At 35.6% G+C, this 20,858-nt stretch overlaps 1 protein-coding gene across 3 annotated transcripts in view; it reads left to right on the forward strand.

Moving 5' to 3' along the window:
• The window catches only part of LOC105476622 (ADAM metallopeptidase domain 2), a 113,243-nt gene that overhangs the window by 78,320 nt on the left and 14,065 nt on the right, over positions 1–20,858 (forward strand). For all 3 annotated transcript variants that reach the window (XM_071068344.1, XM_071068345.1, XM_071068347.1), the window contains exons 12-16: positions 4,040–4,223; positions 6,444–6,542; positions 6,652–6,847; positions 11,749–11,854; positions 16,752–16,935. In XM_071068344.1, the coding sequence (XP_070924445.1) occupies positions 4,040–4,223; positions 6,444–6,542; positions 6,652–6,847; positions 11,749–11,854; positions 16,752–16,935 (769 nt within the window). The remainder of the gene's footprint in view (positions 1–4,039; positions 4,224–6,443; positions 6,543–6,651; positions 6,848–11,748; positions 11,855–16,751; positions 16,936–20,858) is intronic.

Below are 20,858 nucleotides of genomic sequence, written 5' to 3' on the forward strand. Positions count from 1 at the left end.
CAGTTGAAAACGCAGAAATCACCTGTCTTCTGTGTCGCTTGCACTGGGAGTTGGAGACTAGAGCTGTTCCTATTCGGCCATCTTAATTTTCTTCTTCTAATAAATGATTTGTTTCCTCAAAATTGATTAATTTTTCATAAAAATTTTTAGAGTCTTCATTTATTTTCCTCTAAAAGTCAATGGGATAATTTGTGATATGGCTTCTTTTATCTCAGATACTGATCATTTGAGTTTCTTTCTTTCTATAATCACTGTAACTTAGATTTTATCAAATTATTTAATTTTTTTCAAAGAACTATATTTTAATCACATTGACTCTTTCCCATGGCCTATCTACTTTGTTCTCCTTTATTTCTACTTAGTTTATGGTAAATTTTTTCATCCTTTTTTCTAAATTTTTAATGTAAAATTCAAATAACTGATTTTAAACCTCCCTTCTTTTTGTGCAAACCCTTTAAAGCTCTGCATTTCTAATCACAAGTTCCTAGAACTTGACCTTCAATTACACACTACACATTTTTAATATTTTGTGTTTCATTTCCAGTTAATTGAAATATTTTCAAGTTTTTGTTGTTTCTTCTTTGTTTGCTATTTTAGATGTAGGTTAGTTGATTTTCAAATATTTGTGGATTTCCTAAATATCTTTTTGTTATCTGATTTAATACCTGCTGCAGTCCAAAAATATACTTTCTAGATGTCTATCTTTTGCATTTCATGAGACTTATTTAATAATTGTTTTTATTTTTGTCTTTCTTTGTTTTTCATTTTTTCAAATTGATTCTTTCCATCATGTACAACAGAATGTGAGAGAATGTGTTGAGGTGTTATTTTTCTGTTTTCAGTTAGTAATTAAGATGCCTGTAGTAATTCCTTCAAAATTATAATTAAATATAGGTTTTATTAATGTTGTTCCTAGCGAATGGTACTTCCTTTTTAAAAATACAAAATATTAGACACATGTTTTGATGTTTTGATTATGAATTAAGGAAAAAGATGCTCCATACTTTTATTTTCTATTGTATTGTCACTAGAATATTTCATTCTTTTGCAAATACTTTGTAATTTTATAGTGAGAAAATGAATGGTTGAAATGTGGTTGATAAACAAATATTTTGATTGAAATCTACATTGGGATTAAATTTGTATTTAGATTTTGCTGCAAGTTACAGAAAACACAAAGGAATAATAGCTACAATCAAAGAAAAGTTTATTTTGAGAAATTACCATTCTATTAATTGTGCGATATTTCACAGTATAATTTCATGCTATATTTCTACACAGTGGCTTCCATTCCCCAGATAATCTCATATCCCTAATGGAAGTTTTTATTACAACAATTAATCAAATTTAAGGTGACCAATAGGATAAAGGAGCTTACAAAAACGTGTCTATCTCATTACCTCCTAGAACTTGAACTTATGGCTCGTCTTAGGTCAATCAATTGACTTCTATATATTTTCACTCATTTATTAAAAACTGAGAAATTTAGGCATTGTACAATGAAGTCATGCATTCAACTAACAACCAGAGGCTCCATTATCAAGAAAAAACATGAGAGAATAGAGAATAAAAACATCCAGCAAATCTCTATAAAGATTCAAGCTGCAAAACAAGTACTCTAATCAGATGCAATTCTGCTTGATATTTTACTTTCTAATGACAATGTTAATTTTATTACCAGAAAGTGTATATTCTATAAACCAGTTCACACATGGTAAACATATCTTTCATTGCTTGGGTCTCAGTAATATTAAATTTCTATCAGTTTTTTTTTTCTATATGGTTTCTTGTATTTAGATAGTAATCATTGAATTCTCGGCAATTTATAATAACTCCATTATTTAAGGTTGATGGAACTGAAGGGAATGTTCAACCAGGTTGTGATCACAAAACACGTCATACTAACACTGTTAGTTTGTTCAAAAATTCTAAATTTATTCGAGGTCTTCATGTGAATAACATTTTCCCTTGAAAATCCAAATGACTGGAGTTTGATACCATCAAGTTTATTACCTTAAAACTCATCACATTCCTTTTAACATTGTTAAATGTATAAATCTCTTTATAGAGATTTGCTGGATGTTTTCATTCTCTATTCTCTCATTTTTTTCTTGATAATGGAGCCTCTGGTTGTTAGCTGAATGCATGACTTCATTGTACAATGCCTAAATTTCTCAGTTTTTAATAAATGAGTGAACATATATAGAAGTCAATTGATTGACCTAAGATGAGCCATAAGTTCAAGGATCAAAATATAGATCCTTGTGATTATAATCTTTTTAAACATTGTTAATACTACTTAGAATAATCAAAATTATAACAAAATTAAACTTAATCTATTATTTATAGCAAGTGATTTCAATAGTACACACCTTTAAAAGAACTAGCAGAAGATAGTTATTGAATGATTGAATTAGTAACATTCAGTTTTTGGTAAACATTCTGAAGTAAAACAAATGTCAGTAAGGGGAATAAAGGGTAGTAAGGAAGTGGTATTTTTAAAGTGTGCTTGGAAATATCTGTTTGCGTAAATGTTGTAGAGACATGTGAAATGAATGAAAGGGAACCATGCATGGATACTAAGGAATCATTTTCCAGGCAGAGGAAATAGTTGAATATTTGATGGAGAGGACAGTAAGAGATCCACCTATTTGAGCAGAGTGAGTTGAGGTTGATGAGGAGAAGGACCTCTGATGAGAGAGACAGGAAAGTCTGTGAGTAGATAGTTGTTATGGGGAACATGTATTGAATATATAGAGAGTAGACAGATTTGACAAAATTTCTTGGCAGATAAGGAGTTTGTGAGAAATATAAGATAACCTCAAGGTTTCTGTCCTGAGCAACTAGGTGGTTGGAGTTTCCCTGTAGTGAATTTTAAAATATTAGGAGTACAAACTATGCATAGGCACAGTTTTTAGTACTTTACATGTATAATACTCTCACAACTTTATGAGATAAATAATACATTTATCTTCATGTTGAAAGGAGGACACTAAAATGCATATAATTTTAAAATCTTTTACAAGGACAACCAACCTGTAAACGGCAAAACCAAGATTTTTAACTCATTTGTTTTGATGGGCCACAGAGTCCACATTCTGAAACACTGTGTTATACTTTGTGAGGGGTGGTTTTGGGGAGAAGACTCAAGAGTATAGGGAATTTATATTTAAGGTGCCAATAAAATACACTTAAGAAGAAACACTGAATAAAGCATCAGACTCTGGACTGGAGTTCAGGTGATAACGCTAAAGAAACAAGTATTAGAGCTATTGGGCATAGATGCTATTTGCAACTATAGACGTGGATACAATAACCTATGAATAAATATAGATTTCTTAAAAAAAGAAAAGCCTGGGCCGGGCACCTTGGCTCATGCCTGTAATCCCAGCACTTCGGGAGACCTAGGTGGGCAGATCACGAGGTCAGGAGTTCTAGACCAGCCTAGCCAACATGGTGAAACCCCATCTCTTCTAAAAAAAAAAAAAATGCAAAAAATAGTAGGGCGTAGTGACTTGCGCCTCTAATCCCAGTTATTCAGGAGGCTGAGGCAGGAAAATTGCTTGAACTGGGGAGATGGAGGTTGCAGTGAGCGGAGATCGTGCCATTGCACTCCAGCCTGGGTGACAGAGCAAGACTCCGTCTCAAAAAAAAACAAAAAAATAAACAAAAAACAAAAAAAAGGAAATCCTGTTTTCTTTATTAATGCAGGGGTGTCCCAGCACTTAGAAGTTATAAAAAGAAAGAGCACAAATGAAACAGCAATTGGGGCACTTTGGAAAATAGGAGCTTAAACAAGAGAGAACAGTGTCATGAGTGTCATAGGAGAGCCATTAAAATTTTATGGATTAGTAATTTACTTCCACTAAAAGATTTACTGCTTGCACAGTTGACTTCTCATGCACAGAGATGGAAAGCTTTGACACTCACAGACTTGGGAATTTGGTCTGTTATGGAATGCTATTATATAGGTTTATTCTAAGGGTAGGTAATTTATGGAAATCCTTACATTAAAATTTGAAGTTTGATGTGTCTTTAGTCATTTCAGTGGTGTGAAGATCTTTAGTAACTGCAGCATCGAAGACTTTGCACATTTTATTTCAAAACAGAAGTCCCAGTGTCTTCACAATCAGCCTCGATTAGATCCTTTTTTCAAACAGCAAGCAGTGTGTGGTAATGCAAAGCTGGAAGCAGGAGAGGAGTGTGACTGTGGGACCCAACAGGTTGGTACTAATTTGGGAGGCTATGAACTGAAATTGCAGCAAAAATTACTTATTAATTCAAGTGTGAAACTGCCATTTTCCTTAATTTATCAAGCTAAATTTTCTGCAAATGATTCAGGAGGCTGTGTAGGTGTTATAACAACTAATGAGTGCACTTATATATATTGGTATAGTGGTTCAGTGCTTTGTAGATTTATGTGGATTTGTATGAATATACAGGTAATTTTCCTTTATTTATTCCAGCTTTCTTGAGGTATAGCTGACAATTTAAAATTGTATATATTTAAGTTATATAACTTGATGATTGAGTATATGAGTACATTTTGAAATGCCCACTAAAATCTAGATAGCTAACATATCTGTAATCTCACCATAACATTTTACGTTTTCCTTTTCTTTTGCTTTTTAAAAATTTTCCTTTCTGGTGAGAACACTCAGAATCTACCTTCTTAGCAAAGTTCAAGTATATGATACAATATTGTTAACTGTAGTCATGTTTGACCTCCAGAACCTGTTCGTTTTGCAGAATTGAAACTTTATACCCCTTGACCGTCATCTCCCTGTTTTCCCCTCCCTGAAGTCCCTGGTAAGCACCATTCTAATCTCTCATGTAAGAAATGTTCAAGGCCACTAGTTTCACAACTGAGTTGATGTAGGTTCAATCTCTTCCTCTTCAGTATAGACTTTCCTAGTTTTTAAGCCTAAAATTTAAACCTAGTATTTAACCTAAATTCCTTTGTTGTTCATAAAGACATATTTTAATGCTTTCACTATGGAGCAAGAAAACCTAGGGAGCACATTTGTGGCTTTTGAATATTTTAATCGGGGTCAATATTTAAGTCAAAAAGATTTGTAACATACATAATTAAGAACAGCTAGTTTTCCCAAACCACAGAAATCTTAGAGAAAGCGCCTGGGTTGAAGGGAGGTGAGGAGAGCAGAGATAAAGGGAATGAAATGAGGGGGAGGAGATACTGAAACTCACAGCGAATGGTACAGGCTCAAAAGGATCACAAAGACTAAGTAGACTTCATTGTGCCCTACAGTAGTCACTAATGTAGCCCTCCAACCAGAAAGGTATGTTTATAGATCCTGAGATATGTGATATGTTTTTAAAAAAATTGTTCCTCATCACCCACTTGTTTTTGCTTGGTTGGGTTTGAATGGAAACATCTTGAAACTTTCTTCTTCAATTTGACAGTCATGTATCTAAGCTCTCTAAATGTTATATAATTGAGGCTTAAATCACTAAGATATAACTTTCCCGTCTAGAATTACAGTAGATAGCAATGACAGTGACAATTCTCAGACAGAATAGCTGTGAAAAATACTGACTACTCTGTGCTTTGAGTAAGTATCTTGCTATAACTCATATGAAGACTACTAAATCCATGATTTATTTTTGTGTGATTTATCAAATTTATTTTTCCAGTTTATCCTATTTTAAATTTCTGGGTATTTAAAAAATGTGTGTGTGTGTGTGTGTGAGAGAGAGAGAGAGAGAGAGAGAGAGAGAGAGAGTGTGTGTGTGTGTGTGTGTGTGTGTGTGTGTGTGTGAATGCATTGTCTTTTAGCCTTCTTATCTATTGCTTTTACTAACTTTAGTAATAGAAGTTTTAAAAGCATATTCACTGGGCGTAGATGAACTAAAGCATAAAACTAAAGCATAAAATTATGCCTTGTGAACTAAGGCATAATAAGATATGAGTGAATGATATAAAGGTGACAACTTCATTATTCTCGGAAATAATATCCTTTTTCCAGAACTTAGAGAATTAAAAATGAAATAAATCAACAATATACCCCAAAATGCAGAAACTTGTTAAAATGTTAGATTCAGAAGGCTCTAATAAGTAGTCACTACAATAGAATTTTTAAAGTATAACTTCTGTTTATTTTACATCTTGTATTTAACTATCTCTATCTACAAGAGCCAGCTCTTCTCAATGACTTGACTATGGTGGACCCCAGGGCTTCAGAGAATCCTTTTATCAGTGTAACAAAACCTATTCTAGCAATATGAGCAACACATAGTCTGACAATTAGTAGGTAATTAATAAATGTCTGTTATGTAAATGAGTAAGTGGTTTTATTTTTCTGTTTGCAAACATGTAAGTTAAGCATCTATGTGTATGTTATATAATATGTTGTCATTATGAATATGTCTACAATATGAACACAAGTTGGAAAATGCTTCAGATCATTTGATTTGCCTTACAGAATTGTTTCCTTCTTGGAGCCAAATGCTGTGATACTGCCACATGTAGATTTAAAGCCGGTTTAAATTGTGCTGAAGGACCGTGCTGTGAAAATTGTCTAGTAAGAGCTTTTTGAACAATTTCAGTATTACCTACATAAGTAGTTATCATTATTATGCTTATGTATTCTCATTCTGCTTAATTCAATATCATTTACCTCATCCCTTCAGTTTATGTCACAAGAAAGAGTATGTAGGCCTTCCTTTGATGAATGTGACCTCCCTGAATATTGCAATGGAACATCTGCGTCATGTCCAGAAAACCACTTTATTCAGACTGGGCATCCGTGTGGACCGAATCAATGGGTCTGTATAGATGGAGTTTGTATGAATGGGGATAAACAATGTATGGACACATTTGGCGGAGGTATTTATTATCATTTGATTTCTCATATATGTGTTTTTTCTGGAAACTGAACAGAAATAGATGCTGATACATGACTGTGATTTTTAAAATGTCACATTTAGTTTAAATATTCTAAAGAATTATAGAAAAAGAAGAATATGGCCAGGTGTGGTGGCTCACGCTTGTAATCCCAGCACTTTGGGAGACCGAGGCGGGCAGATCATCCGAGGTCAGGTGTTCAAGACCAGCGTGGCCAACATGACGAAACCCCGTCTCTACTAAAAATACAAAAATTAGCCATGTTTGGTGGCACACGCCTGTAATCCTAGCTACTCAGTAGGCTGAGGTTGCAGTGAGCTGAGATCACGCCACTGCACTCCAGCCTGAGAGAAAGAGTGAGACTCCACCTCAAAAAAAAAAAAAAAAAAACAAAAGAGAATACTGCCAGAAAAAATATCAGTAAAATATCAGTAGCTAGAAATTAAAAATTAATTTAATTAAAAGTGAAATCATTACGTTGTTAATGACTTTCATCAAAATAATAGAGGGAAAGATTTAAAGTCTATAGGACTTCTGACTTCAAGAAAGAAGAAAGTAGACTGAACACAAACTATACTTTTACTTCATATTCACCATTTTTTTTTGGTAAATATAGAATCAGTAATATGACTATAGACAGTAAAAGAATTATAAGTTGTCATATAAATACAGTTTAAACCACATATGTAGGCACACACATTCAGGTGCACAAAATCACCTGTGGAAACAATAAGGAAGTTTCATGAAAATCCAGGGACTCTGAAGTTATTGAGGCATGATGTACACTGACGTTAAAAACAAAAAAGAAAACTGTGGTGCAAACCATATACAAAATTGTAGGCTAAATAATATGGAAACAGCAACAATGCCAAGAGTATTTCATCCCTATATCAGAAAAAATATTGACAGAGGAAATATTTAGGATGTTCATAGAAACAGATAGGTGGGGCACCTTTATTCTCAACTGGAACAAGTCACAAGTCTAACTCTGATTTCTGTGTAAAAAGGGATTGCAAGGCACTTATCTATAACCAAAATGAACATACAATTAGGAATGACTGTTGGTTTGAAGAAAAACAAAACAAAGATGCAAATAAAGAAACTTACAAAATGAAAAAGTGTTCTCCTGGGAAAATGGGTAATTTGGTACCACAATGTGGATGATTTTCAGATTAAAGAAGGAAAGTAGAGACAGAAAGAGAGAGAAAGGCAGAGAGAAAGAAGAGAGAATGAAAGACAAACTTTTTTATTACTGATTTAATTTCCTCAATCATTGTTGGTGTATTTCAATTTTCTATTTTTTTCATAATTTAATATTTGTAGGTTGGATGCATCTAGGAATTTATTTTTTCTGTTATCAAATTTGTTGGCATATGGTTGTTCTATTTATATATGTCTCCTATAATTCTTTATATCACAAGGTAACATTGTAGTATCAGTGGTAATGTTTTCTGTTTCATTGCAGATTTTTTATTTGAGTCTTCTCTCTCCATTATATGGACCCCAGAGTGCTTCCTAAGGAGTACTCTACATCCGCAATATTTAGTGGCTGCCAATAGTCTTTCAGATTTCTTTTAATGCCTTAGCTATATGTTTTCTACCCTATGCCAAAAGTATCTCTGTGAGAAGACAGATTCAAACTTCAAGCAGTTTATAAGACAGCCTTAGCTTTTACTTCCTGCTTGTGCAGGACGTAAACATCATAGAGTTAGGAATGACTAGAAAACTCTGTTCTCAGAACTCTTCTAGGTATGTCTGCAGCTACTTTTTATTATTATTATTATTTTATTTTTTGGAGCCGGATTCTTGCTCTGTTGCTCAGGCTGGAGTGCAGTGGCACAATCTTGGCTCACTGCAACCCTCACCTCCTAGGTTCCAGTGATTCTCCTGCCTCAGCCTCCTGAGTAGCTGGGATTAGAGGTGCACACCACCATATCCAGCTAATTTTTGTATTTTTAGTAGAAACAGGGTTTCATCATGTTGGCCAGGCTGGTCTCAAACTCCTGACCTCAGGTGATCTGCCTCCCTCAGCCTCCCGAAGTACTGGGATTACACACTTGAGCCACCGCACCTGGCCTGTGTGCAGCTTTTTAGATCCAGTTACACTGTTACCAAGCAATGAGTTCACTTCCAGATGTGCATAGAGGCCAATACTAATAGCATCAGCTTCCAAGAAAAGAGAAAGCTTTATTGTGAGGTCCACCAGCAAGGAGACAAAAGGCAATGCTCAAATCTGTTTCCTTAAGCTGGCGTCTGGGGGCAGGTTATATAGGCAGATGGTAACTATGAGACAGATGAGAAAGGCTCTGATTGGGTCATGCAAAGAGGCAGTGCTAGGTCCTCAGCTTTTAAATTTTTACTGCAACAAAACAGGACTCAATAGGTTTTAAATTTTTACTGCAACAAAACAGGACTCAATAGGTTTGAGTTATTCCGTTTCATATAGTCATCTAACTCTCCAGGAATTTCTTTAAAATTTCCAGTGAGCTTTTGTTTGCCTCAACTGAAATCACAGCCTTAGGCACTGGTGATGTTGGTAGCAGATGTATATTATTTCAGTAATGCCTTTGTTGTCAGTGAACCGGTTCAGATTCTTTACTTCACTGCACAAAAGAATTTGAGAGCAAGTCCAAAGGGAAAGTAAGTAAAGAAGTTCATTGCAAAGCAAAGTACACTCCGATAGCTGCATCAGAGCAGACTGCACAAGAATAAGAGGGTCAGTTGGCATTGAGGAACTTCCCTTTATTGGAGTCTAACATGATTATTCATAAGAGCGTGGGCATGGGCACTGTTGTTTAGCATGTCGTGAAGGGTCTCCTGAATGCACATGTGCTATTGCTGTACATGCTAGTACATGCATCACATTTCTCATTAGCATTTTAATTCTCCACCCAAGGGTGCCTTTTTCACTGTTACAATGAGCATAGGTCACTCCAAGGACACAAATCATGGGTTTCTGTGCTTGAACCAATTTGGGCGTTTTCCCTTATGTTCCTTTATCTCCTTGCTGCAGGATGTTCTAACCAGTATCCCAGGATGCAGCTTGTGCACTGTTGGGAGGTTTATTCTCGCCATCTATTTTGCAAATTTGTTCTCATTTAAGGGATGCCATGACCGACCTATCTAATTTACCTCACTCTGAAAGTCAAGATTTTTTTTTCTTCCTTTTTTTTTCACTTAACTGAGCTCTAAATCAAATCAAGTAGCCCCAGCCACCTGGTAGTAGAGATTTTTCCAGGGAATTGAAAGTTTAGATAAAATATTTTGGTAAATTATTGACTGCCTCTGGGCATAGTGCTTTAACAGAGCTCCAACAGAGATGTGACGTCTTCATTAACTGTAAGCCTGCTGGCTTTCATCTATCATGAGACACTGAGAACAAATGAGAATATGCCCAAGTTAAAACATCACTGACCCCTTTGTTTATCAATTCTATCAACCAGAACTACACCAGAGAAACAGAATTCTTTGGATATGTAATTCTGCACTCTCTCTTCCTCTCTGTAGGTAGATAGATATAGATAGAGATATTTTATTGTATATAGAATTTTGAATGCGTATCTATGCAAATAATTGGCAGATGAGATTGTAGGGCTGGCTAGGCAAGCCTGAAATCTGTAGGGCAAGACAATTAAAAGGGCAGAATAGAAATTTTAAGCATAAATTGAAGTTCACAGGTAGAATTTTTTTCTTTTTCAGGGAAGCCTGCTCTAAAGGTCTTCCAACTATTAACAATTAAATCAGGCCCATCCAGATTATCTAGGATAATATTTCCTAAATAAAATAAACTTATTGTAGACTTCATTACACCTACAAAATACCTACAGAGCAATGCCTAGATTAGCGTTTAATTGAGTAATTTGGGACTATAGCCTAGTCAAGTTGACACATAAAATGTATCATCACACTGCCTTTCAGTAGTTTCTCTTGGATACCTAAAATTCATTTTGATCTGTAGATTTTGGCTTTATTTCTCTGTTTTGGCCTATTTTTTGTCTACCAGCAATGGTTTGCTACCCTAGCCAAGGTTAAAATTTTGACCTCTTACCCATAACCAGCTTTGCAAATGACCTCTGGGACAAAATGAACTGTTACTTTTCAGTTCACTACAGCATCTGTGGGTTGCTGCTGAGATCTGAGTCTGCCCACTCTGTTAGTGAGACTTCACTCAGCCTCCCGAGTAGCTGGGACTACAGGTGCCCACCACCACGCCCGGCTAATTTTTCTTTTTGTAGTTTTGGTAGAGATGGGGTTTCACTGTGCTAGCCAGGCTGGTCTCAATCTCCTGACCTTGTGATCCACCCGCCTCGGCCTCCCAAAGTGCTGGGATTACAGGCATAAGCCACCGTGCCTGGCCATGTAGGTTGGATCTTATGATAATTAAAATTATACAGATTATGCATGTGGATTTGATGATGGGGGGGCGAATGAATCAATTGTGACTCCAATATATTTCTGGTCTGAGGAAATTATGATGTAAAACATAAGATAATTGGTTAGTGGTTTGACTTGAAAAGACATTCATGCTAAAACTGATAATGGACAAATAAATCAATATAGGGAAAAAAGTTTCCTGCCTGCTAATAGATATGATATGCATTAATAGACTTACTATGATTAGAGGCTAAACTGAATACAGTGGTTAACTCTGGAGTATGTCTAGGATATGTCTTTGGACAGCATACCAGAGTCCTTTCAATTTTTAAACATTTCATTGAAGTGGTTTTGTGTGATCTTAAATCTAGTTTTTATTTTGATTGTTATAGTATGATCTTATTTTGTACAATGAATATGTTAAACCATTTCAGAATTTTAAGTGTATTTGTTATTTATTTTTAATTAATATAAGTTTGATATGACTAACCACACCTTTTTATTTTCAGAAGCAGAGTTTGGTCCTACAGAATGTTATTCTTACCTTAATTCAAAGACTGATGTATCTGGAAACTGTGGTATAGGTGATTCAGGATACACACAGTGTGAAGCTGAGTATGTTTTCAGAAATCTGTCTTAGACCTTCTATTTATCAACTTATATTTGAAAATAACATCAAACAATTAAGTTTATATGTAAGCAATATATCCCCTGAACATAAAGTAAGACCATGTTTATTCAAATTATAAATATCATAGACACATTGCTCCTCTCCTGTACCCAAATTATCCCTTGTACTTTTCCACAAAGTGTTTAATTTTCATACAGGTACATTAATTACCCATCAGTAATCATTTTTATTATACATGCTATTACTTTAATTTTCCTTTTTTTTCTTTGAGACGGAGTCTCACTCTGTTGCCTAGGCTGGAGTGCAGTGACGCTATTACTTTAATTTTTACAAAGCATGACAATTCTCCTAGTAACGAAGTTAAAATACATGAATTAAGAAGCAAAGCATGTTTTTCTTTTTTTCTTATTTCTTTTTTTTTTTAAGGAATCTCACTCTGTCACCCAGGCTGGAGTGCTGTGGCGCGATCTCGGCTCACTGCAAGCTCTGCCTCCCGGGTTCACGCCATTCTCCTGCCTCAGCCTCCTGAGTAGCTGGGACTACAGTCTCCCGCCACAACGCCCGGCTAATTTCTATGTATTTTCAGTAGAGACGGGGTTTCACCGTGTTAGCCAGGATGGTCTGGATCTCCTGACCTCGTGATCCACCTGCCTCGGCCTCCCAAAGTGCTGGGATTACAGGCGTGAGCCAGCGCGGCCGGCCAGAGCGTGGTTTTTAAGAATATGTGCTCTACAGCCAGACATTTTGGTTTTAAATCCTAACTCCACTCTTTACCTATTCGTGTGACCTCAGGCACGTATTTCAGTTATTTTTTATATGTAAAATATGAATATTAATAACATCACCAGTTTGGTGCCAGTGGGAAACATAAATGCTGTATGAAAAACACTTAGAGTGGTGACTGATACGTAGTATGTACTATATGAGTGCTAACTATTATCTGTTACTATTATTTTGTAAATTAGAACTAGAAGACCGGGCGGAGTGGCTCACCTGTAATCCCAGCACTTTGGGAAGCTGAGGCGGGTGGATCAACTGAGGTCAGGAGTTAAGAGACGAGCCTGGCCAACATGGTGAAACCCCATCTCTACAAAAAATACAAAAATTAGCCGGGCATGATGGCGGGTGCCTCTAATCTCAGTTACTCAGGAGGCTAAGGCAGGAGAATCACTTGAATCTGGGAGGCAGAGGTTGCAGTGAGCCGAGATTGCGCCACTGCACTCCGGTCTGGGCGACAGAGCGAGACTCCACCACAAAAATAAATAAATAAATAAATAAATTAGAACTAGAATGTTACTGATACCCATTCCTTTGTTGTAAAATTTTATGTTGATATTATTTCAAAAGTAAAGTAAAACTTCTGTAACAAATTTCTAGTTTTCATGAATAGTGCAAGGAATTCCCATGTACCCTTTGCCTAGGTTTACAGGTTGTTTACATTTTTCCTACTGCTTTACCCTTCTGTTGTTCTAACTTTTCTCTCCTCTCCTCTCTTCATAATTACGTTTCTGAACCGTTTGAGTGTAAGATGAAAACTGTGCTTGTTTATTCCTCAATATATCAGTGTGTTTATCTTGAAAATAAATACATGTTCTTACATAACTTATTATAGCTATCAAACATGGTTCATATTGAAATTTCATTCATTGTTCTGAGTAATTTTAGGCTATTTTCCTTGTTCAGGAACAAACCCAGTGTCAGATATTTATATTTACTCATAATGTATTTTTAGAGTTCTTTCATTTGGAACGTTTTTGTTTTTATTTGTTTATTTTTATTAGTTTTTAAAAAATACTATCAGTTAAGTAATTTGAAGAATTTTCCCACAATTTAGGTTTCTTTGAAATTTTTCATAATTATATGTAAGTTATACATTTTGGCATGTTTGTCACTGAAGTGATGTTGTTGTACCCTGGTTTTTTAAAAGGTATGTGCCATTTTCTTTCAGTATTGGACATTTTAGGTTAAATGTTTTGATAAAGTCATTATTCTCTAAATCTTTCAACTGTGAAATTACTGTTTTCTTTTTGGGTTTAACATGTAATTTTGGAGGAGTTGTATTGAGACCCTGCGCGTATTCTGTTTCTCCTCAAACTTTAACTAGTTTTAAAATCCATTAGTGATTTTCTAACTGTATTATTGACTTTGCCCTTATTAGCTAGAAATGTACTGTAGGAAGAAGCAGACACTTCTATACTTTTATTTATTTACTTATCTATGTATTTATGTGTATCAGTTTAGACACAGTAATTGTTATTTTATTTAATAGGATAGAATACATTACTATCGTTATTTATTTTGATACTTTTGCTCAAATTATCTTAATTTTGACTATTGAAAATCCCTTTGAGTTGGTTAATGTATCCTTTTCAAAAGTCTGTATGACTTTTTAACAACTTCCAAATTTTTCCAGCACATGAAAAGATGTTATAGGCTGCATTGCACTTCTTCTACTTCTGTTCTGGATTCAGCTATTTATCCAAGAAGCCTTGATTCCTTTTCTTAGAAGACGGTATTTGAAAATAAATACCTAAGCACCAGTAGTCTGCACGTCTACTGTTTCTCATTACCTCTCAACCTTCTCAGTCAACAGAGCTAGAACATGCATTTCATATATGCACATACATGTAGCACATATTCATTTATTTAAATCTCTGAATTTAAGACATGAACTTAGTAATAATTCAAATTCTAATTAACTACCATAAAGTACATCTTAGTATACAAGTTGCTTCCTCATATACTCACATTCCAAATGTACAGAAATTTGCTTTGTAACTGCTAAAGTATATACTTACTAAAGGAAAACGTCTAGCTATTCTGACTACATTTTCCTTTGCATCATTGATCCTTTTTATGTTAGCTGCGTTAAAGGGCTTCTCTGCTGAATGCAATGTCTGGGTAGTATTGGTATTGATATCTAGTAATTTATTTGCCCTCTATGTTATATTTCACTTTTTCTTTGTATGTTTAGCATATGTTTAACTTTGTATCATATAATATGACTATTATATAATAGAAATTGCATTCACTTCTGCTTTTCTGAAGGCTAGAATTTTGTAATGGAAGGGATTTAACATAGCTGGACTCAAACTATAAACCAAACCTGTCTCTGCGCAGGAACTGAAAACATTGTTCATTTCTTTATGCCTCCAGGAGATGCCTTTTATGTGCTCCCTGGATTCTTCACCACACATGCTTAATTAGTTCAGTAGTCATCCAGGTTTCAGGCTGAATATAAATCTGAAATTTATATTCAGATTTTACTTCTCAGTCTAAGTTTCCAGTCAACTAACTGATATTAGGCCTGTATTTTAGTTATGTCCTTGGATTATTGAAGCTAAGAATCTTCAACCTTGGATGTGCTTTCATAAATTATTAAACAAAGCCACATCTACAGAATATCTGGTGCTGCAGTTCCCATTCTTAAAGCTCAGTTATATAGTCCTTCTCTTTCTGGTTACATTCCAGTGCCTTCAAAGTGTAAGCATGTGTGTTTTAGATTACACTTCTACCTTACTACAATGCCTTCCAGCCAAAGACCACCAAGAAGGCAGCTGAAGCTGAACAAGTTGGGTTTTTTTTACATGTTGGGTGGTGAGAATGCACATTATGAGAAATTGTGGAGCGTGCCAGTTCTAGAGATTCGGACTTGAGTTAGGTGATTTTTAGGAAGGTTTCAGGAAATAGACATTTGCTGTAAATTAGATGTTTTAAAGTAGAGATATTAATAATTGTATGATTGTGTATCTTAATCTTATATATGAAGAGGGAAGACTAAAGTGAAGCTAAAGCTGTAATTGCTAAAGAAGCAATAGTCACACATGTTAGTTGAATGTCCAGTAAATTTGTGGCTTGGACAATGTTTGTTTCTCATCTGTGTTCAGACATGATCTATGAAGTGAACTTGCTTATTTTCTTAATCTTTCATGGTCGCAGAATGGCTTTGCCTAAGGTTGATGTTCTATGAAATTACTTAATGTTTAACAGGTGCGTGCATGCACTATAAGTGTAGAACAACTTTTATCAACTCCAAGTCCTTGCTCGATGATGCCTGACCACTTCAGGGGCTGGTTTGCCCATTTTCGTTGTCTTCTTTTGACCAAAGGGAGAAAAGTTCAGACCATAGAAAACTACTCGAAGACATCTAGATTTTCATCACTGTTGAGATTTTGCTGATTAGGAGGCTATTTAGATAACATATGTTGTCTAGCTCAACATATGTAGTTGATCTAGGGTTAGTCACTCTGCCTCCATGGTTTCCTGAATCTTCTGATGTAGCAATGGTCATGTGGTAGGATTTAAGATTCCAAACAGGATGCAAGGGCCAAATAAAAATCTTATGGTTTATAGCATGTACTATAGGCAAATGCTGACATTAATCTGTAGGACATACTACCTTATGTGATATATATAGTGGTAACCCTGTAGTATTAATCAGTGATTATTTTCGTTAATTAATGTGAGTGACCTTGAAATCTTCATTTTTAAAATCACTCAAAAGGTTAAAAGATGTTAAATTCATTTGAACTTGGGTTTGATTTTGTTTCAGTTTCAAAGGAAAGTGAAGGAATCACAAAAAAACTTGTCAGGCTAACTAGGGAATATTAGGTTGGTGCAAAAACGATTGTGGCTTTTGCCATTAAAACTGTGGCAAAAACCACTATTAGTTTTGCACCAACTTTAGTTCATAATTACTAAAATGTTCAGTTATTATTGGCAATTTAGGCAAGGCCCTTTTTGTGTGTGTGTTTTAAAATGAATTGCATATATTCTCTTGCAAACCTTGAATACTTTATTTAAATCTATCTATTTTAGAAATTATATTACTGTACTTCTCTAAATTAAAATTAATAATTTTTATTTATGGATAAATTATAGCAATCTGCAGTGTGGAAAATTAATATGTAAATATGCAGGTGAATTTTTATTACAAATTCCAAGAGCCACTATTATTTATGCCAACATAAGTGGACATCTCTGTGTTGCTGTGGAATTTGCCAGTGATCATGAAGACAGCCACAAGATGTGGATAAAAGATGGAACTTCTTGTGGTTCAAATAAGGTAGGTAGTCTTTTATTTCCAAATAATTTCCTAATATTTTAGACTTTGTCCTTTTTTGAGACGAATGTCACTCTCGCCCTGGCTAGAGTACAGCGGTGTGATCTCTGCTCAGTGCCTCCTAGGTTCAAGTGATTCTCCTGCCTCAGCCTCTTGAGTAGCTGGGATTACAGGAGGTACCACCATGCCCGGCTAATTTTTATATTTTTAGTAGAGATGGGATTTTGCCATGTTGGCCACGCCGATCTCAGACTCATGACCTCAGGTGATCCATTCAGCTCAGCCTCCTAAAGTGCTGGGATTACAGGCATGAGCCACAGCACCTGGCCTAGACTCTGTTCTTAAATGATACATAATTAGTATTTTTTCTCAGAATTTAAGTGTATATTCAATACAGAAAATCAGGAAAAAAACAAACTTTAAAAGAATAAAATATTTGCAATCATGCATAGATGACATTGCTATGACTATTTCATTGGTTATTTAGTACTTTTTTCATTGAAATGTGTGTACTACCTGAATTGAGAACCGCATTGTTCATTTACTGTATTTTATTAAATTATCTCATATTACACAGAGAATACATCTAATGTCATAAATTATCTTTTGGTATAATTATTTTAAAATAGCCATTAAAATAATATATGCCCATTTTACTGATGAAAATAATAAACAAACTCACAGAATAAAGAAAAAATCAATCAAAGTCACATATCTGAGATGTAATAACTTTTTATTTTTAGGAACCTTCCATCAATTTTTCATAGACATGCACACACACATGGAGTTGTAGAATATTTATCTATCTACATATCTATCTTTCTTACTTTGCATTCAATATGGTAGCTATGCATATATATCATTAGTTTTTGCCTTCTGAGATTTTTTTATTATACGAAATATGAACTACTTACATACAAACACATATATACATAAGGAGGTGCAAGCTCAAATTAGTGTCATGTTTAAATTATAAAGCCTCTCTGGCTTAATAAGTAACAGAATACAGTAAGCCCCTTAGTGAAGAAAGGAGGGAAAGGAAAACTATACTAACTTTACTAATATTCATTTAGAAAATTAGAAAGTAAGAGTGTATACAAATAAAAAAATTGTCATTCCAAATTCTCGCACAAAATGTAAGTCATTTAAAAAATTGTGCAACACATTTGCTTTCATTAAATTTAGTTTGAAAACTTCTTACTAAATTAATGCTCAAGACTATCTTACATTTTAAATTCTCCATTGTTTCTAAACAGGTTAAAATATGTTATGTGAGGTAGGAATTGCACAGGAAATGGGAACCACCAAGAGTGGCTTAAATAGTTGGTAGTTATTTTTTTCCCATAATACAAAGTAATTTTGGAGTTTGTCCATCCAGTGCAGTTACTGGGTGCCATTATGTCATCAATGATCCAGACTCAGTCCAGTTTTTAGCTATAGATCTTGTTTGTGACCCTCTTTCATATTGCCTTCAAAATGGTTGATTGGAACTCCGGTTATATCCACAGTTAGTGAATGGGATGAAGAATGTATGACAGGCAATACCCTGCCACAGTGTTCATGACAAAAGTGATGTCTTATCAAGTAGCCATTTAGGAACACTAGGATGAGGATGGGATGAGTTGGAAAAATAATACATTTTAAATCAACCATGTATTTGAGAAACTAAAAAACCACACACAGGCCTAGGAAAGATGCATGCTCAGAAAGGATCTGGGATGACCCTAAGCTTTATATTCAGGTCGACCCCAAAGTTCAGATAATACTAAAGAAATTAGTAAAGAACTTCTACAGAACAGAGCCTTCTACAAACTTGGGCAAGGTGGCAGGTTGTTTAATTGCCCCATTTTCATGCTATTTCTTGCCTAAATACCTTGTTTTTCTTTGTGTGTGTGTGTGTGTGTGTGTATGTGTGTGTTTTACTGTTTTATAGGTCCTGTGAAATTCATGCTTTAAGGAGGTGGTGGATTTACTATTCCGGTGGATTTACTATTACTTGCACCCTCTAAAGCTATGGGCTGAGCTGTACCTTGGACCCTTTTAGCCATAGCTAGAGTAGCTGGGATGCAGGGTGCCAAGTCCTGAGGCGGTATAGAGCATGGGGACCCTGGGCCCTGCCGAGGAAACCATTTTTCCCTCCTAAGTCTCTGTGTCTGTGATGGGAAGGGCTACCATGAAAGTCTCTGATATGCCTTGGAGACGTTTTCCCCACTGTCTTGATGACTAACATTTGACTCCTCATTACTTATGCAAATTTCTGCAGCAGACTCTAATTTTTCCCCAGAACAAGGGTTCTTTTTTTCTATTGCATCATCAGGCTGCAAAGTTTTCCAACTTTTATACTTTGCTTCTTCTTGAATGCTTTGCTGCTTAGAAATTTCTTCTGCCAGATAGCCTAAATCATCTCTCTCAAGTTCAAAGTTACACAGATTTCTGGGGCAGGGGCAAAATACTGCCACTCTCCTTGCTAAAACATAACAAAGAGTCACCTTTTCTCCAGTTTCCAACAAGTTCCTCATTTCCATCTGAGACTACCTCAGCCTGGACTTCATTGTTCATATCACTAAGCGCTTTTTGGTCAAAGTCATTCAACAAGTCTCTAGGAAGTTCCAAACTTTCCCACTTTTTCCCATCTTATTCTTAGCCCTCCAAATGATTTCAATCTCTGGCTGTTACCCAGTTCCAAAATTGCTTCCACATTTTGGGTATCTTTACAGTAGCACTCCATTCCTGGTACCAATTTTACTGTATTAGTCTGTTCTCATGCTGTTAATCAAGACATGCCTGAAACTGGGTAATTTATAAAGAAAACAAGATTTAATGGGCTCACAGCTCCACATGACTGGGGAGGTCTCACAATCATGGCAGAAGGGAGGAACAAAGGCATATCTCACATAGAGGCAGGCAAGAGAGTGTGTGCAGGGGAACTGCCCTTTATAAAACCGTCAGATCTCATGAGACTTATTCACTATCAGGAGACCAGCATGGGAAAAACCTGCCACCATAATACCTCCCACCAGGTCCCTCCCATGACACTGTGGGTATTATTGTGGGAGCTACAATTATGTCTCCACCATAATCTCTTGCCCCAGGTGTCTGCAAATGTTACTCTCCCTGCAACTTTCCCTAGCAGTCTATACTGCTTCTTTCCATCTGAGATTTGAGTTAGGCAAATCAAAAACCAGTCCTTAAGGCAGCTACCAGACAAGTTAGAAGATTGCCAATAAGATCTGTGCTGCATCCTTCAGTTTGAGGGAAGGGATTGAGAATTTAGCTGCTGCCTCATTCAGACAAAAATGCCATAAAATTTTCTACCATTTTGACTGTGACAATGTGTTCTTCAGTATTTTACTGGTTGCTACAGACCTTTGATTGTTGCCGGAGCTCCTATAATGTTATTTCAGCCTGATTTTGTTTTGTTTCCTATATCACCATTTTTCTGATGTACCTCCCCAGACTATTTATTGAAAGTTTGATATAACCTGCTTGGAATTCTGCCACTGTTGTAGGTTGCAAATGATCATTTAAATCCAAAATGCTTGGTCATTGGTGGCCACTGGAGGAGTGCTGCCTTCAGTTTTAGTTGCTTTTGTGGAATCACATTGTTTCACATTTTCTGAACCTAAAAATGATTTTTATCTCTGGCACAATTATGCCTTTAAAAAAAGAGTATGAGCCTGGCCAACATGGTGAAACTCCATCTCTACTGAAAATACAAAAATTAACTGGGCATGGTGGCACAAACCTGTAATCGCAGTTACTTGAGAGGCTGAGGCATGAGAATTGCTTGAACCCAGGAAGCATAGGCTGCAGTGAGCTGAGACCATGCCACTGCACTCCAGCCTGGGCAACAGACTGAGACCGACCCTAGCTCAAAAAAAAAAAAAATAGTATGTACAGATTTTATTTCACTTAGTATTTTAGTC

Source organism: Macaca nemestrina, chromosome 8 (genome assembly GCF_043159975.1).
Source record: "Macaca nemestrina isolate mMacNem1 chromosome 8, mMacNem.hap1, whole genome shotgun sequence".
NCBI classification, from domain to species: domain Eukaryota; kingdom Metazoa; phylum Chordata; class Mammalia; order Primates; family Cercopithecidae; genus Macaca; species Macaca nemestrina.